The sequence below is a fragment of the Motacilla alba genome, chromosome 13 (assembly GCF_015832195.1).
Source record: "Motacilla alba alba isolate MOTALB_02 chromosome 13, Motacilla_alba_V1.0_pri, whole genome shotgun sequence".
NCBI lineage: Eukaryota > Metazoa > Chordata > Aves > Passeriformes > Motacillidae > Motacilla > Motacilla alba.
In genome coordinates, this window is record NC_052028.1 from 17,584,437 (window position 1) to 17,601,042 (window position 16,606).

The following is a 16,606-nucleotide window of genomic DNA, read 5'->3' on the forward strand; positions in this document are numbered from 1 at the left end:
AAGAAGCCAATGGTTCAGGTTCTCAGCAAAATGCCTTTCTGGAGTTATTTCCAATTGGCAAACACTCTTCTGTTTTAATAGTCATGACAAGTCTAGTGTCAACAGCCTTGGACTGAAATTTCTTCCTGCTTGAACTCAAAACTACTTCCCTGCCTAAGAGGATATAAAAATAATTAATAGTTTCTCTAGTTAATGAAGAAATAAATAAACAATTCAAAAAATGTAATCAGGCAGTGTCCACAGCCTAGTGTTTACATTGTTCTCATTGCTGGAAGATAAGGAGGAGGCCCAGATGGCAATGACATTGAAAATGGTTTCTTTGCTCTTAGTTTGGTGATTCCACTTACACCAACAAGTAACTTGCTTTTAGGAATCTGTTCCCCGTGGTTGGTTCAGTTGAGCTGCAGAGCCAGGATGTGTGATGGGCCACGTTTTGGTGTCCGGGGGTGTCAGGAGTGATCTCCTGTTTGGACAGAACGTGATCCAGGCTGACCATCCCTTTCACGCACTGGTGAAAAGGGGTGCAGGCTGTGGGCTGGAAATGGTCAGGAATTTTGGTTCCTGAAAGAGTTCCCCTTGCCATTGTCTCACTAGAGTTGTTTTTCGTAGGATCAGAGAATCATGCAATGGTTTGGCTTGGGAGGGACCTTGAGGATCATCCTGCCCCACCCCTGCCATGGCAGGGACACCTTCCACTGGCCCAGGCTGCTCCTAGCCCTGTCCAGCCTTGGGCACTGCCAGGGATCCAGGGGCAGCCCCAGCTGCTCTGGGCACCCTGTGCCAGGGCCTGCCCACCCTCACAGGGAGAATCTTCCCAATGTCTAATCTAAACCTTCTCTTGAAAGTTCAGTACTTTTGTGATTTTCATTTAATGATGCAAAGTAACAGAAGGGCAGTGTGTTTTTTAAATTACATGGCAGTGTCAGTAGGTCCAGCACGTGGGGCTGTGCCCGTGCTGTGCCCGTGCTGTGCCATGCTGTGCCATGCTGTGCCCATGCTGTGCCCGTGCTGTGCCATGCTGTGCTGGGGGTTTCTGTTCACAGTAAAGAGAAAAGGAAGAGAGCCCAGGCAGTGCTCTCCTCAGCAGTGCCCCCTGCCCTGGGAGGAGGTTATGTCTGCACAGAGTGAATCCCTCCTCCCCTGCCTCTGCTCCATCTCCATGGCTGGTGGCAGGGCCAGAGCCTGCTGCCCCCTGTCCGTGTGTCTGTGTGTCCCTGTCTGTGTGTCCCTGTCCATGTGCCCCGTCCCTGTCCATGTCTGTGTGTCCCTCTCCATTCTGTCCATGTCCCCCCGTCCATTTGTCCCTGTCCATGTGTCCACATCCATGTATCCTTGTCCATGTCCCCCGTCCATGTGTCCGCGTCCATGTCCCCCGTCCGTGTGTCTGCACCCATGTCTGTGTGTCCCTGTCCGTGTATCCCTATCCATGTCCCCCTGTCCGTGTGTCCCTGTCCATGTGTCCCTGTCCGTGTGTCCCTGTCCATCCTGTCCGTGTGTCCCTGTCCCTGTCCGTGTGTCCCTGTCCATCCTGTCTGTGTGTCCCTGTCCCTGTCCGTGTGTCCCTCTCCATCCTGTCTGTGTGTCCCTGTTTATCCTGTGTGTGTGTCCCTGTTCATCCTGTCCATGTGTCCCTGTCCGTGTGTCCCTGTCCATCCTGTCCATGTGTCCCTGTCCCTGTCCGTGTGTCCCTGTCCGTGTGTCCCTGTCCATCCTGTCCGTGTGTCCCTGTCCATCCTGTCCATGTGTCCCTGTCCGTGTGTCCCTGTCCATCCTGTCTGTGTGTCCCTGTCCATGTGTCCCTGTCCCTGTCCATGTGTCCCTGTCCGTGTGTCCCTGTCCATCCTGTCCGTGTGTCCCTGTCCATGTGTCCCTGTCCCTGTCCGTGTGTCCCTGTCCGTGTGTCCTGCTGTCCAGGCTGTGTGTCCATCCCCGGCAGGACGCGGGGACAGGAGCGCTGCCGGAGCCGTTGCCCCACCCGTGCTGCAGGTGACCCTTGAGCCGGGGCTGAAGTCCTGGTGAATGATTAACCGTGGCATGGCTGTAGCTGAGCAGCCATGATCCTGCACAGCTCCTTCCCGGCTGCAGCTTCCTTCAGCCTTCCCATTCGCCCGCTGCGGTGAAGTTTCCCATGTCACCCCCTTCATGAAGGGTTCCCGTTTTGCCCCCGCATTTCCATTGAGTGGAAATGATAAACACATCCATACAAATAAATAAAATCAGATTGTGTATTAATAATTTCTGAAAAATACATGGGAATGTAGTAAGTTTAGTACCCCATACCAATACTTTGCCTCCCAAAATGAAGTTTATTCAAAGTTTTTACAGATTTGGAACCCTGAAAATTGGGAGATTTTTTCCTCTCTCGTCTATGCTGCTTGATTTTTTCTTTTATCTAGATAAGACTCATGGTTTATTAGGGTTTTGTTGAGAAGCAATTTCTGTAAATACTGAAAGCTATTCCAATATTAAATTATCTCAGAGTGTAATTTCCCTGCCTTACCTCTTCCTTAGGAAGTGGTCATTTGCCTTTTTCTGTGTGTACCTGTATAGGTGAGAGATGTGCATTGAATGCCAGCCTGGTGAGCTGTGGCTCCTGCAGGAGCCCTGCTGCCCTGCAATCCCTCCTGCTGGTGTTCTGCAAGCGGGGCAGCCTGGCAGCTCTCCACACCGTTAGTAAATATTGCCCTTATCTGATACAGCCAGGCTGGGCAGATATGCCTGCAGCCCGGATTAGATTGCTGCCCACTGCTGTATTAATCAATGTAATCATTTATTTTTAGTTTTAGAAGTCATATCATCTGTTTTCTTTCTCATATTACATTTTCTGTGGTGCTGGTACAGAAAATGAGCCCTGTTTAAAAATTAAAGGTGACTGAAAAGTTTCAGTGGAATATGTTTGGCACTGTCATGGTTTCCCTGACAGCTGATGAATGTTTCCTTAAAAATGCTTTTGTCAGAAATTTGAGAGGTATAAAGAGTTTTATTTTTGTATCTAAATTAGCTGTCTTCAAAACTATACATAGAAAGATGTTTCCAGCTTTTTAATCATTTTAATGAAGTTCTCAAGTTATATTATATTATTCCTTATTTAAACTCATAGCTCCTAGCCTGTACTTCAGTGTTTAATCTGAGATATTTAGCCTTAGAAAAGGAGCTGTTGGGCCTAAACTTTTAGAGAAAATAAGGCATCTTACAGTAGCCAGACAGTGACTGCTGCTTGTAGAAGGGGTATTGCTTGGTTTTGAGGTAAGTGTTGGGGTTTTTATTTGGGTTTCTTTGTATATGACATTCTAAAAGTAGAGAAACTAATTTCTTTTTCCAAACGTATCAGTAAGCTGGGGAGAGAAGAAAAAAACTGAAAGCAAGTAATACATGCATCACATGAAAGGAAGCAAAGCTTTGAGGTCAAAATTACTTGTCTGATGATCAGACAGGAAGGCTGTGAGAGAGCAAAGAACCAAGGGCAGCTCTCAAGCCTGAGGCTCTCCTCTGGTCTCTGGGCTCCTTCTGACATCTCCATGGAGCAGCAGACCTGGCCAGAGCCAGCAGAGCAGGAATAGATGTGGATTCTCATCTTCCTCCCCATGAGCTGTCAGCTCCTGCAGCCCCCCAGGCCTGGCCAGAGCCAGCAGAGCAGGAATAGATGTGAATGGATCCTCATCTTCCTCCCCATGAGCTGTCAGCTCCTGGTGCCCTCCAGAGCTGGCCAGAGCCAGCAGAGCAGGAATAGATGTGGATTCTCATCTTCCTCCCCATGAGCTGTCAGCTCCTGCAGCCCCCCAGGCCTGGCCAGAGCCAGCAGAGCAGGAATAGATGTGAATGGATCCTCATCTTCCTCCCCATGAGCTGTCAGCTCCTGGTGCCCTCCAGAGCTGGCCAGAGCCAGCAGAGCAGGAATAGATGTGGATCCTCATCTTCCTCCCCATGAGCTGTCAGCTCCTGGTGCCCCCAGCCACGAGCTGCAGCTGGTTCTCAGTTCTGTGCCCAGAGGGGACAGGGCAGGGCCCCTCCATCCCTCCAGAGCTGTTCCTGGAGGTCTGTGCCCTTGAGGAGGGTAGGCCTGCTGGGCAGAAACGGGGTGAGCCTGTAATGAAAGATGGGTGTTCCTAGGGACATGGCTTGGATTGCATTCTGCCGTGCCTTGTGCAACCAGAGGGGTTTATCAGAGCTCGCTGCTCCTTACAAGAAGAGTAATTAATTGGGAAAGCCAGGAAGGCCGTGCCGTGGCTGGTGAGCAGGGATGCAGTCCATCAGTGAGCACTGCTCCGGCTGACAGACACGTTGTGGGGGCTGGCAGCCTCGTGGCAGAGCCACGGAGGAGACGTGTTGAGCATTCCACAGATGCTTCTGAACGCAGAGGAGCGATGTGACAGATTTGAGTTCTTTTCCAAGTTCTGGAAAGGAGCATTCTTCCCTTTGGGAAAAGAGGGGCCTTCTTCTTCCCTTTTTCCTCAAGTTTGACTCATTCTCCTCCATTGCTGCTGCCAGCCTTTCCTGCTGAGGGCTCTGCACCACCCTGGTTCTTACTCTGCTCTCCTCTTCCCACTGCTCCTGCAGCACGTTGAAGCTGTTGCTGTGTTCCTGTCTGGTGTTTTCTCTTCTGCTCAGCCCTCTCTGCTCTGAGACACAGCTCAGCTTCTCCCCAGCTCAGACACTGGTTTAGGGGGTCTGCACATCCCTTAGGTCTTGGCCTGCCTGTGCTGTCTCATTTTTTCCCCCCTAATGCAAGTAATTTTCACTTCTCTGCCTTCTGGTTCCGTTTTTGTCAAAGTGGGAACTTCATTGACACGTTTGTTGTGGTTTGACTTTGATCCATCTGTGTTTGGGTGGGAGGATCCTGCTCCTTGTCTTTTGATTGCCTCAGTCCCTGTAGGGAAGGACAAACACGATGGCAAAGTCCTTTGGGTCTCTGGATGGGCCCTTTCTCAGGTGCTCTCTGGGGATGGGATGTATGGGCCTGTGCAAAAGCAGAGCTCCCAGCTGTTGGAATGTCTTCATTTGGGATGGAATTTTAAGGTTTGCGTGAGCGTGTTGGAGCTGTGGCTTTTTTTAAATGTGTGACCAAATCTGGTCAGACTTCCTTGAGGAGGGGAAAAGGAATTTTCCATGCAAAAGCCATCCCACATACAAATGCTAAGCCCACATCAGGGAACGTGGATGGTCTGGAGAGTTTCCAAGGCGAGGCACCAAAACCTTAAATAAAAGTGTCATTTTTCTAGCTTCATCTGGAGGGTGGCTGGAACCCTGGTGAACGGGATTTTCTGTGAAAATCAGTTTCAAGTGAAGCAGGCAGTACAGAAAGCATGTCTTAGGCGTTTCAAACTTAGTTGGAAATCACAGAATAGCTGGGGTTGGAAGGGACCTCTGGAGATCATCCAGCCCAGCCTCCTGCCGAGGCAGGGTCACCTGGAGCAGGGGGCACAGGAGCGTGTCCAGGTGGGTTTGGGATGTGTCCAGAGAGGGACAGGGACACTCCGTGACCTCTTGGGCAGCTGTTGCAGTGCCTGCCACCCTCTGGAAGGAAGTTCTTCCTCGTGTGGAGGTGGATGAACTCAACAGCTGGGCCTTTGCAGGGCTGTGGGGCAGTGCCTGGTTGGTCTGTAAGATCAGGGTTGGTCTTTGAGAGTGCCATGCAGCTCTCTTCAGACCAGAGAAGATAAGCCACCGTAGGAGCAGCCCCTGAGCTCTGGCCCAGCACTGCTGGGTCAGCCCTGAGGATTAGGAGCAGCTCCAAGGTGATTAGGATGGATTGTTTGTTGTTCTACGAGGGATTTGGTTTTTTCCTTAACAAACCAATCCTTCATTTGTAGCTGGGCTGGGTGTTTACATCGAGATCCAGAAATGAGGGATATTTCTCACTCTTCTCCTGAGCTGCTGGGGTGAAAGGATCACTTGTTGCTGTGAATATTTGTTGCTATATGGCCCAATTTGCACAGCTTCTTGCATAAGAGTGTCCCAGCGGAGCAGCCGGTGGTGGTGCTGGGAAGGGAGCCCTTGTGCAGACTGCAGGGAATGTGGCAGTAATGGAAACAATATGGAGTAAGAGCGTGTTTAAAGAGTCAATTTTAAAGGCTGGGATAATTGTGCAAGAAACTTGGCTTCAGAAACGTGTAAGGGAAGGAATCTTGATGCAGCCAAATAGGCCGTGAAAAATCCATACAGCTTTTCTGGGCTTGTACAGAAGTCCTTGTTTAACTGTTTCTGCTGCTCTCTGTGTGCAGAGCTGCCCCACCGAGGGTGGGGACAAGCTGCTCCTGGCAGGCGCGAGCCCTGTGCTCGCCTCTACCCCAGTTAAAGGTGTTCTTCTGCTTTGTTTCAGCCCTGGAATGAGGTCAGATGTAAGCTCTTCTCCATCCACAACCTCAGCAACTGCGGGACCACCTCCCAAGCTCTGCCTGGTGTGCTCCGACGAGGCCTCCGGGTGCCACTACGGTGTCCTGACGTGTGGCAGCTGCAAAGTGTTCTTCAAAAGGGCAGTGGAAGGTAGGCCCTGCTTGGATGAGTTAGCTGCTTGTAAATAGCAGCTCCCCACGCACATCATCCATTTTCAAACCCAGCATCCATGGTTTTGCCAGAACCCTACTGAACGCCCCATCCGTTAGATCACTGATCTTGTCGTGGTAAATCACATTGATAATGGTGCATTATCCAAAGCATGGATTCCATTCACATTGATAAAATGCTCCCATTCACTCTGTGTAAAAGAATTTATTGTTGTTTTGGCTTTTGTCTCTTTCATATTCTTTCACTGTTGTTTTTGTTTATTTGTCCCATTTTTGTACGGATATCTGTCTGTGTGCAATAGATTTGTAAAGTTTGTGATTTTTCAATTAATGGTTAGTTGGTTTGTGTAGAAAACTTACATGGAACTTGGTAAATCTGTTGTGTGTGAGGTTATTGTAGTTTTCCTGTAAACAATGTTGCTTGAATTGCATCCATGTCCCTGGGTGTTATTTGCAGGGACACTGGGTACCAGGGACGTGTGTGGGATTGGATCACTGAGATTTCTGTCCAGTTGAGATTAGAGAAAACCATTCTGGAGAACAGAGATGATGGAAAACTAGCGTGAATAAGGGCTGCGTGGTTTTTGGGTGCATCAGTAGCCATTTGTGAGGGACTAGGTTGTACCTCAAGATCTGACTGTGCTTCAGTATCACATGCAGAAAAACTGGAGCACATTCCCAGTGTTTCTGGGAAGATGGTGATTCCTCAGGTCTGAAGAACATCCTTCTTAGTTGTGGCCCTCAGGGTTTCCTGTTTTGTGCCTTCCTCGTGCAGCCCTCTCTGAAGCAGGCTCTCTCTGCTGACATTTGTGCAAGCTGGGGTCACTGGAGGAGGGGGAAGGCTGTTTGACAGAGACAAGCCACCATTCAGTCCTCAGCTGCAGCACTTTCCCCCAGTTCCTGGCTCACCAGGTGCCGTGGGGAGCTCCATGGAAGGGCAGAGCCCCTCGGAGGGATCAGGAAAGTCAGCTTTATGTGGTGGTTTCTGCTGGTCACAAAGGAGCGTTGGCTCTGTGGCAGCTGACAAGCCAAGTATAACAAGGCAGTATGAGCTCAAGTGCAAAGCAAATAATCATCTGTACCTTTGATTAAAACATGGTCACCAGAGATCCCTCAGAAGACAGTTTATAAGGCAGCTGGACAGGTGCCATAGCCATGGGTTTGCCTGTTCTCAAGCTTAAATAAATCACAAAAGTATTGACACAGGAAGGAATCACCCCAGCGATTCCTTTTGGGTTTGACACACCATAATTCAGCTGTCTTGATGTTAAAAATGTGAGCAGGCTTGTGGCAGTCAGTTCCTCGAGGCTCACCTCTGCTTCCATTTCGACTGTGCCACAAATGATCCCACTTCTCGCAGAATCCCAGAACCATTAAGGTTGGAAAAGACCTCCAGGTTCATCAAGTTGAGCCTTTGATCGATCACCACCGTGTCAGCTGGGCCCCAGCACCAAGGACTGAGCACCCTAAGCCCTTCCATGCCATGCCATGGATGTTTGCAGGACTGCTTCCAGGATCCGTTAGTCCTAGTCCTCACTTTAAGGAACAGATAATTTGGTTTTGTCTTTTATAGGCATTTTTCTTATTAGGAACACATGTAAAAAGAATTTGTTTCTGCAATATCCTTTTTATTAGTGGCTGCCAGGCACCTGTTAGTGCTCAGATCAAGCTGACTCTGCACACTCATTATCCGGCCTTTAGCCAAAGCCCTTTTTTCCACCTTTGCCTCCAGGCCTGTGTACTGTGACAGAAATAGTCACAGAAACTGGAAGTGTCAGTGTCTAGGAAGTCAATATAAAGTGCATTTTTTCAGCAGAGAGTAGAACCAGAGAAGAGGAAGGGTGAAGGTGGGACAGCAGCAGGCAGACAGCCTTTCTTCAGGAGCCCAGGCTGGCCAGAGATAGCATTTTCTAGTTCTGGTTTCGAGGTGTTTCAGAGCCCAGAGCCCTCCTGACTGAGTTTCTCCAGCCCCAGCCCTGCTCAGCTCCCAGCCCTTCACCCAGGATGCCAGCCTGGATCCTCCCAGCTCCTCACAGTCACCTCCCTGCAGACTCCCCAGCACCTCTCCCTCCTGCTCTGCTTCTTCGTCAGCAGTTTCCATTCCATCTTCCAAAGTCCTTTGTCTGCAATTCCCAACCTTTTTTAGGCTGCTGTGCTCAAATGGGCACGGAGCTGTTGGTGCCACAGAGCATCAGAGCCCTGGTGCCAGCGGGGCTGGGGCAGCATGGGGATGGGGATGGGATTGGAGATGGGATTGGCCAGCCTCTGAAAAATGCCCCTGTGTGCCCCAGATTCCCCTGGAAACTCCTGCATTGGCTCACTTCTGGTTTTCAGCAGAGAATTTGTGGAGTGTCTGGGTTTGAGCAGCAGAGAGAACTGGAGCACATTCCTTTGGCTGCTGGCAAAGCCCTGGGCAGCAGGAGGACGTGGAGCACCAACTTCCCTTCATTTCCCCCCAGAAATGGTCGTGTGACAAGAGGCTTTGATGTAGCATAATACAAAGCAATAGTGTAGCTCGGTCCTAGAGAAGACAGGAATAGGTGAGCAGTAGATACAAGAAACCAAGCATTTGTGGAGAGGAAGCTCTGTTAGGAATAGAATGGAGCAGCTCAGGAGCATCCTCACCTGAAGTGCCTGTGTTGATGTGTGGAGCTGTGGTCTCGTCAGACAGCGTGGAGGGATGTGGAGCTGTTGTCTCTGCTCCACTGCAGTGCTGGCAAATCAGTTCACGTTCTGTTTGTGTTTCTGTGTGTTAGGATGCTAATGGCAACCAGAGTGGTGAGTGGAGGATCTGTTGTCTGAATTAACTAAACACAAAGCTGGCACAAGGGTCAGGAAGGCTCCTCTTCCCTGAGTGGAAGAGGTGGGGCGGTCATTCAGAAAAACATTCCTTGGAATATCAGCTTGAGACACTTCACAGGAGAAGTTTGGCCAAAGCCATAGGAATGAGCTCTGCATGCCCATAATTTTCACAGCTGACTTGTAAGAAATTCCTTCTCCAAGCTGTTTTCCTGTGAGAAAACTCTTGGACTCTGTTGTTAATAATTCAGTGTTTGTAAAATCTGTTTGTTTCTCACAATATTGTGCTGTCAGTACTTTGCAATACAGAGTAAAAGCCCCGGCTGCAGCTTTCTGCCCTCTGGAAAAACACGCTCCTTGACCCTGTCTGGGAGAAGGATCTATTCCTTGGTAATACCTTTCCCTAAATAAGTTACATTCAGACCTTCATTCACATAACTCATGTAATTAAGAATAAATACTTCTGTTGCCCTGCTCTAAGCAGCTGAGAAATAATTTAGGTACTTCAACTTGTCGTGTTTTCAGGGCCGGTTTTGCTCTGAATCTGTGAATCCATAGAAATGTCAGAGAATTTGGTTTGTCCAGGTCAGGCTGTAAGTTACAGCAAGGTTTCATGACTGTCCAGCTGATGAAGCTGTGTCTGTGCTCTGTAGAAACGTTTACAAGTGTTTTCTCAGAATGTGTTTGTGCACGTTATTTATGCCTCTTGTCAAACTGTTTAGAGAAATGGGAAACCTGCTGTAGAAGGTGGCTTTGGTAAATGCAGGGGGAAATAGTTTTAAAAATAGAAGTTGCCTGGTGTTAACAAATAGAAAGTAATGTTTTTACCTAAATGTGTTGGCTTTGAGATCTAAACATGAGTCAGACGGGCACCGATGTTTTTGCAAGGCACACGGTGCAGCAAGGGGAGGTTTTCCGTGGCCCCTACTGTCCCTGAGGCAGGGCTGAGCGGGTCTGTGCCCTGGGAAGCTGATGTCTGTCTGTCTGTCTTTGTGCCAGGGCAGCACAACTACCTGTGTGCCGGCAGGAACGACTGCATCATCGACAAGATCCGCAGGAAGAACTGCCCCGCCTGCCGCTACCGCAAGTGTCTGCAGGCGGGCATGAACCTGGAAGGTAACCCTGCTGGGGCAGCTGCTGGGGGAGCTGCTGGGGCAGCTGCTGGGGCAACTGATGGGGGAACTGCTGCTGGGGCAGCTGCTGGGGCAACTGATGGGGGCAGCTTCAGTCCGTGCTGCACTCTCTGGGCATTGTAACGAGACCCAGCAGGGCTTGTGCTGAACCTTCTCCTGTCCGTGCTCACATGCTGGCTCTGTGTGCTCAGCACAAGTGAGGCACGCACAAACAGGGCTGGTTCTTCATTCCTCTCAGCACCCACATCTCATGGCTTTTTCATGGGATGTGGGACAGCAGAACTCTTGGAGAACACCTGGAGGGAGGTGTAACACCTGTGGGAGGCTGTGCTGAGTGACCTGACACAGACCATGCAGGACAGGGGTGGAACTGGGGATTACATCTTCCAGCTGAGGAAAATTGAAGTACTTCTGTTCGTGCTGTGAATACTTCTTAAATATCTGACAAAATTTCTCTAGACAATGTTGGTCAAATTTAACATACCACCACATCATTGTTCTCTGCTGAATCCTGAATGACTCCTAAGAATCTGAAGGCCACATTAACCAGAGATTTAGCAGCACTTGTAAAATGGCATAAAACATTTTTATTAGTGTCAGCTTCATTTTATGTTTGCTATTTTTCCCTGAGCAGCAGAGATTAACGCAGCACTTACTAGTGCAGTTATCCTGGTGGCGCGTGTATAATCAAAATTGTCAGATAAAATAAAAATGTCAAAGATGTATTTGTCAGCTCCAAGGATGAACAGAATTTCACTTCAGTCAGAGCTAACATCCTTGGTGAGGTGTAGGTGATAAGTTAAAGAGATCAATGAAGCACAGACTGGTGTCTGTGTTAGCACATCCTTCCCCTTGTGCTCCCAGCCTCCCTCGGGAGGACACAGCACCGCTTCTCCTGGGCTTCTCCTGGGCTTCTCCTGGGCTGGACCTGCCCTTCCAGGCACAGCCCCTCCTCAGGGTGGGTGGGATGCTGCTGCTCCCTTTGCTGAGCTGTTGTCATGAGCTGTGTGCAGGAGGGGAGGCTACAGCCAAAACCTACGAGAGTGGGTTCTGAAATAAATCTCTAAAGGCCGTGGATGGTCAGTGAGCGTCTCCCAGGAGCTGGATTGGGGTTTTGGACCTCATCCTTCAGAGGTTAGAGCAGGACAGGCCTCTTGCCTTCTCCTGGTGTCAGTGGAACAGGTCACTGCCCTGCCAGTGGCTGGGAGCAAGGACACCTAACAGCAGAGCCTAAAGGCAGCTTAAATCATGCCAAACCCCACAGGTCTGGTTTTGAGGTGGAAAAGAATGCCTTTTGGTTAAGGTTGATACCTGTTTTTTTCCTCTTCATAGTTGTTTTCAAAAGACATCTGTGACATTCATGTATTTACCTGTGTGGATAAGTGTTCTCATAGTAAGGACAGCTCTAACAGGTTTGGAGCTCCCGCTGTGAGCTTTTCCCTCCCGCATCACTTTCAGTGGACAGCAGTGCTGCTGCCTGTGCCTCTGGCCCGTGGGACCAGGGGACTGTGGAGAGCTCTGGGCTCTGCAGGGAAGCTCCTCAGGGCTCGTGCAGCCCTGGCCAGGTGGCCCCAGGGCTGGGCAGCCCCTTGTGCAGCACAGGGAGCGCGGGGCGGTGGCGCCGGGCTCGTGTCACTTCTCCACATGCAGGCTGGAGCCCTTCCAGCCTGGTTGGTCTGAGTTCTGGCACAGAGAATCCTAGAGAATAGTGAGGTTTTGGAGGGTGGATTTTGTTATGTAAGTTGTTGGAGAAGGTGGGGAGAGGGAAGATTTTGTGGCTGAGAGGGAAAAGGAATCTAGAAGCTCAGGAGCACAAAATGGAAGAACCCAGAGCAGTGTGAAAGGATGATAAACACCCTGAAAACAAGGATTTTTGGGACAGATCTGAACAGATGGAGAAGTGGTCATGCAGAAAAGCAAACTGGGAGGCAGCATAAAGTGCAGAAGAGACTAAAATCCAGTTTATCTTGTCTGTTTTAGGGTCACAGTTTAGGAATGACTGTTGTTCAAAAGAGAATTAAATTTGCATGTTTTTTAGACAGTAATTTCTTTTTGAAAAGTCCCCATCTGCATCCTCAGCGCACAAACGATGGTTATAGCAAACCAGTGAATGGTCAGAGGAGATCCCAGTGTCCAGCCCATCAGTCCTTGGGCCCCTTGCACTCTCCTGACTTCCTGCTGGACTTTTTCCAGGAGCCTGCCCTGTTCTGGGTTTCTCTCAGTTTCTGGTACCTACAGTGGATTTCACTGTTAGGTATTGGGTAGAAAACAAATTTATTTTTTAAATTAATGAATTCATTCATTCATTCTATTGTGCACTATTTTAATTGACCCATTCTTGTCCTGAGTTAAAAGTGGCTCTTCCTAGTCACTTGATAATTTTCTATTAGCCTTTTTAACCATAAAATCATTAAGGTTGGAAAAGACCTCAGGTCCATCAGTCATCCTTTTGGCCCTGCATATCATCCTTTTCTAGAACTTTCTCTTTTCTATTGCATGTTTTTGGGGGCGTAGAGGACTGGAAAAACATCAAACTATCAAGCTGCAGGTACCAGAGATTTACACAGCACAAAGATGATATTTTGTACTCCAGCCTTTATTTCCTTGAGTTCTCATTTCCGCTCCCACCGTTAATTGGTGTTCCTTGGCACCCTCTCTCTTTGTGATGTGCTGGAAGAAAAGATTTATTGTTAGGTTTTATGCCTGTTAAAAAAACGGTCTCATAATTTTTTTGGCTTTTCATGCTGCATTTTACAGTTAAACTTGGCAATTAATTAGTTTTTACTGCAGCCTTCACTTGGAATTTATTTCAATTTTTTGAGGAATCTTTCGTTTTTTTCCAATTCTTTGCCCTGCTCTGCCTGCAGTGGGCTGGTTCTGGCTGCCAGGTGAGGAGGGCAGTGCCTGGTGGCCGTGGGGGTGGTGGCAGATCCCTCGCCCACCTGGCTCAGGTGCTGGGGCCATCTGCCCCCAGGCAGGGAGGAGGAAGCCTCGGCAGCCTGGTGGATGCCAGACTGCAGGAGGAGGCTGGGGCTTGGGGGGTTTTGTTTGTTTTGAGCAGAAAATCTTGGATGCTTTTCTCTCCATGCTGAGTTTATCTGTGGGAGTTATCTCCTGTAAGGTGCCCTAAGGAGCTGGCTTTAAATCAGTGGTCTTTTTATTATTGAAATTTAATTGCAAAGAAATACATTATCTCAATCTTCTTTTTTTTTGTGAGGTACAACTATATATCTAAGTCAGGACTGGTAACAGCCTCATAAAAATTCTTGCATAATAATTTGTCTTATCAGATCTGTTTATTTTGATTATAATTTTATCAGGCTTTCTGGGCTGGAAATACTCCATCCAGGTGTCTGCAGGAAGCTGAAGGCATGTGCTTCTAAATTTAAGTCAAAGCAGTTCATTTGCTCTTCAGAACACGGATAATGGGGCAAAAAAGGCCAGAATATTGAAAGGATTTTGACGCAGCCATTTCAAAATTGAGACGAGAATAACAAGAAGCTCTTTGCTCCAAGGAAACAACTCTTGCTATTCCCTCATGGCAGGCTTGGCACATGTGGCCAGTCTACAAAACTTTGGGAAAATGCAGTTTGTACAAGGTCTGTGGAGGATTCCTTGTCTTTGGCAGTTGGTTTCCAAAGGCTCTGCAGCAGCCAGAGGGAGGAGCGGGTCCAGGAGGGGGTTCTGTGTGCTGCCGCTGCAGCCTTGGTGCAGTTTGGGTGCTCAGGGATTCTGAGCAGGTCAGGAGGGACTTGGAGTGCACAACCACATTATGTGATCCTTTTATGGGCCACAGATCTATCTGGGAAGTTGCAGAGCAGAAATCAATTAATTAGCTGAGGCACCCAGGGAAGGAGCTGGGCTGGCTTGGTCTCCGTTAGACAGCGAATTCCGTGTGGCCGCCTGCATCCAGGAGAGCCAGAGCCAAGCAGGAGACTCCATTAGGGACAAGATGCTAATAAAATTGTTGCTCCAACTTTTTGTAGTTTACAGTTAACATCTCTGTGTGATGTTTTATTTATTTGGCGAATGAGTTTTATGGTTTAATTACGCAGCAGTGATTTATATGCAAGAGAGCTGGCAAGAGAAAAAGCTCCTCCTGCCCAGCATTTTAGAAAAAAAAAGTTTTCCCTGGCTCAAGAGAGCCAGTAACTTCTTACCCATTAAATATTTTTTTTCCTTTTCTTTTGCCTAGTTTCTGTGTTTGCTATTTAAAGGAACTTTTAACGTGTGCAGTCCTGCAGATATTTCCAGTGGTGGGATTGAGCCTTGTGTTTTAGGGACAGCCTCGTAAGGTACCTGCAGACATTACTGGACATTTGGAAGCACTGGCATGAATGTGCTTTCATTAAAATGTAAGGGATTGTTTTCACTGGGGGTTTGCTTGGAGTGAGTGTGAAATCCCTGACTTTGCAGAGCGACACCGCGCGGGTTTCGCTGCCCCGCTGCCAGCTGCGGGGGGAGGAGAGCAGCGTTTCCTCCGCTGTGTTTATCTCCTCGTGGCCATTTCCAGCCCTCACCTGTGCCTTCCCCACCCTTTGCAGCCCGCAAGACGAAGAAGAAGATCAAGGGGCTGCAGCAGGGCGGCGCGGCGGGCGCGCGCGAGGCTCCGGAGGCGGCCGGCAGCAAGAGCATCGTGCCCGCCTCGCTGCCGCAGCTGACGCCCACCCTGGTGTCCCTGCTCGAGGTCATCGAGCCCGAGGTGCTCTACTCGGGCTACGACAGCTCCCTGCCCGACTCCAGCTGGAGGATCCTGTCCACCCTCAACATGCTGGGCGGCCGCCAGGTGGTCGCTGCGGTCAAGTGGGCGAAGGCGATCCCAGGTGAGCACAGCCACGGGGAGTGCTGCCTGCAGGCTTCCTGCTGACCCCAAATCTGCCTTCACAGCTGTGCCACGGAGTGTTGGGAGCATCGGGGCTTCTTCATGGCTCGGGTACTTCAGAGCAGAAAAGCAGAAGAAGTTGCAGATGCAAACGTTTATTTGCCGCAAATTAGGTCATTTTATTTGTACACTTTGAATATTGAAATTATGATTTAAATGGGTATTTGTTGTAAAAGTATTGCAGGGAACTGTTTGTGTTAGCTCTGTCTCCACCTCAGATTCACAGAATGCCAGAATGGTTTGGGTTGGAAGGACCTAAAAGCCCACCCAGTCCCACCCATGCCATGGCAGGGACACTTTCCCCTGTCCCAGGCTGCTCCAAGCCCTGTCCAGCCTGGCCTGGGACACTTCCAGGGATCCAGGGGCAGCCACAGCTGCTTTGGGCACTAAACAGTTATTTCTTGAATACTTTTAGCAATGAGGTTCTCTTGACGTCTGCAGCCCAGCATCACTGTGCTGGCTCATTGGGTCTGCGTTCATGGGTGGATCTTTCCCGACTCCCCCTCACTGTCCAGCTCCAGGCTGGAAGTCCAGGTGTTATTTTCTCTCCAGATCTGCTCAAGCTGACTCTTACCTGGGCAAAGAGGGAGGTTTGCTGCTGCTCTGGCTCCCACCTAAAGACAGTGAGGCACAGAAGAAGTGATGTCAGATCTCAGCCTTGGACGTGACACGTGGCATCTGTCTTGCAGAGGCCAGGGCCAAGGGGAGCTGAAGATGTTTGTTCCTACAGAACAAAGCCCAGTGTTCATCTCCCTCTCACCCCTGTCAGTGCTGTTCACTACCTGTTCTCAAAATCCCTGGCAAAAACACCTCCATGACGCATAGGTTGCCCAAAAATAACATCACAGAACAGGTCTGCCAAAAAAAAGAAAAAAGCCTGATAATGAGAATTATGAGTCATAACTGGGTCTCTTTGAGCAGGGGAAATAAATTAACAGTGGGAAAGAAAGGCTGGAAAACTCAGATACATCTATGTCCAGCAGAGATGTGACTGGAGAGGTTTGTGGGGTCTGGTGGACAAGGTGGGACAGGTTGGACCAGTTGGACTCGGTGATCCTGGGGGACTTTTCCAGCCTCAGTGATTCTGGCATTCTGTGTCAGGGCTGTTTGCACTGGGCACTTGTGCTGAATTAGCTCAGTCTGCTGGAGGAGAGGCTCACATGCACACACTTCCTTCTGGGACAGGTTTTTGGGAGACCATCTGGTATTCCCAGATCCAGATTTAGATTCCATTTTATAAAACACTTCTCTGTTCATCGTCTCTGCTGAGCAGAGATGTTTGGAATTCG

General features: G+C 49.2%; 1 protein-coding gene across 3 annotated transcripts in view; it reads left to right on the forward strand.

The window, feature by feature from the left end:
• Positions 1-16,606, forward strand: part of NR3C1 (nuclear receptor subfamily 3 group C member 1) — a 64,413-nt gene that overhangs the window by 31,507 nt on the left and 16,300 nt on the right. For all 3 annotated transcript variants that reach the window (XM_038150461.1, XM_038150462.1, XM_038150463.1), the window contains 3 exons: positions 6,320-6,483; positions 10,302-10,418; positions 14,980-15,258. In XM_038150461.1, coding sequence (XP_038006389.1) covers positions 6,320-6,483; positions 10,302-10,418; positions 14,980-15,258 — 560 coding nt within the window. The remainder of the gene's footprint in view (positions 1-6,319; positions 6,484-10,301; positions 10,419-14,979; positions 15,259-16,606) is intronic.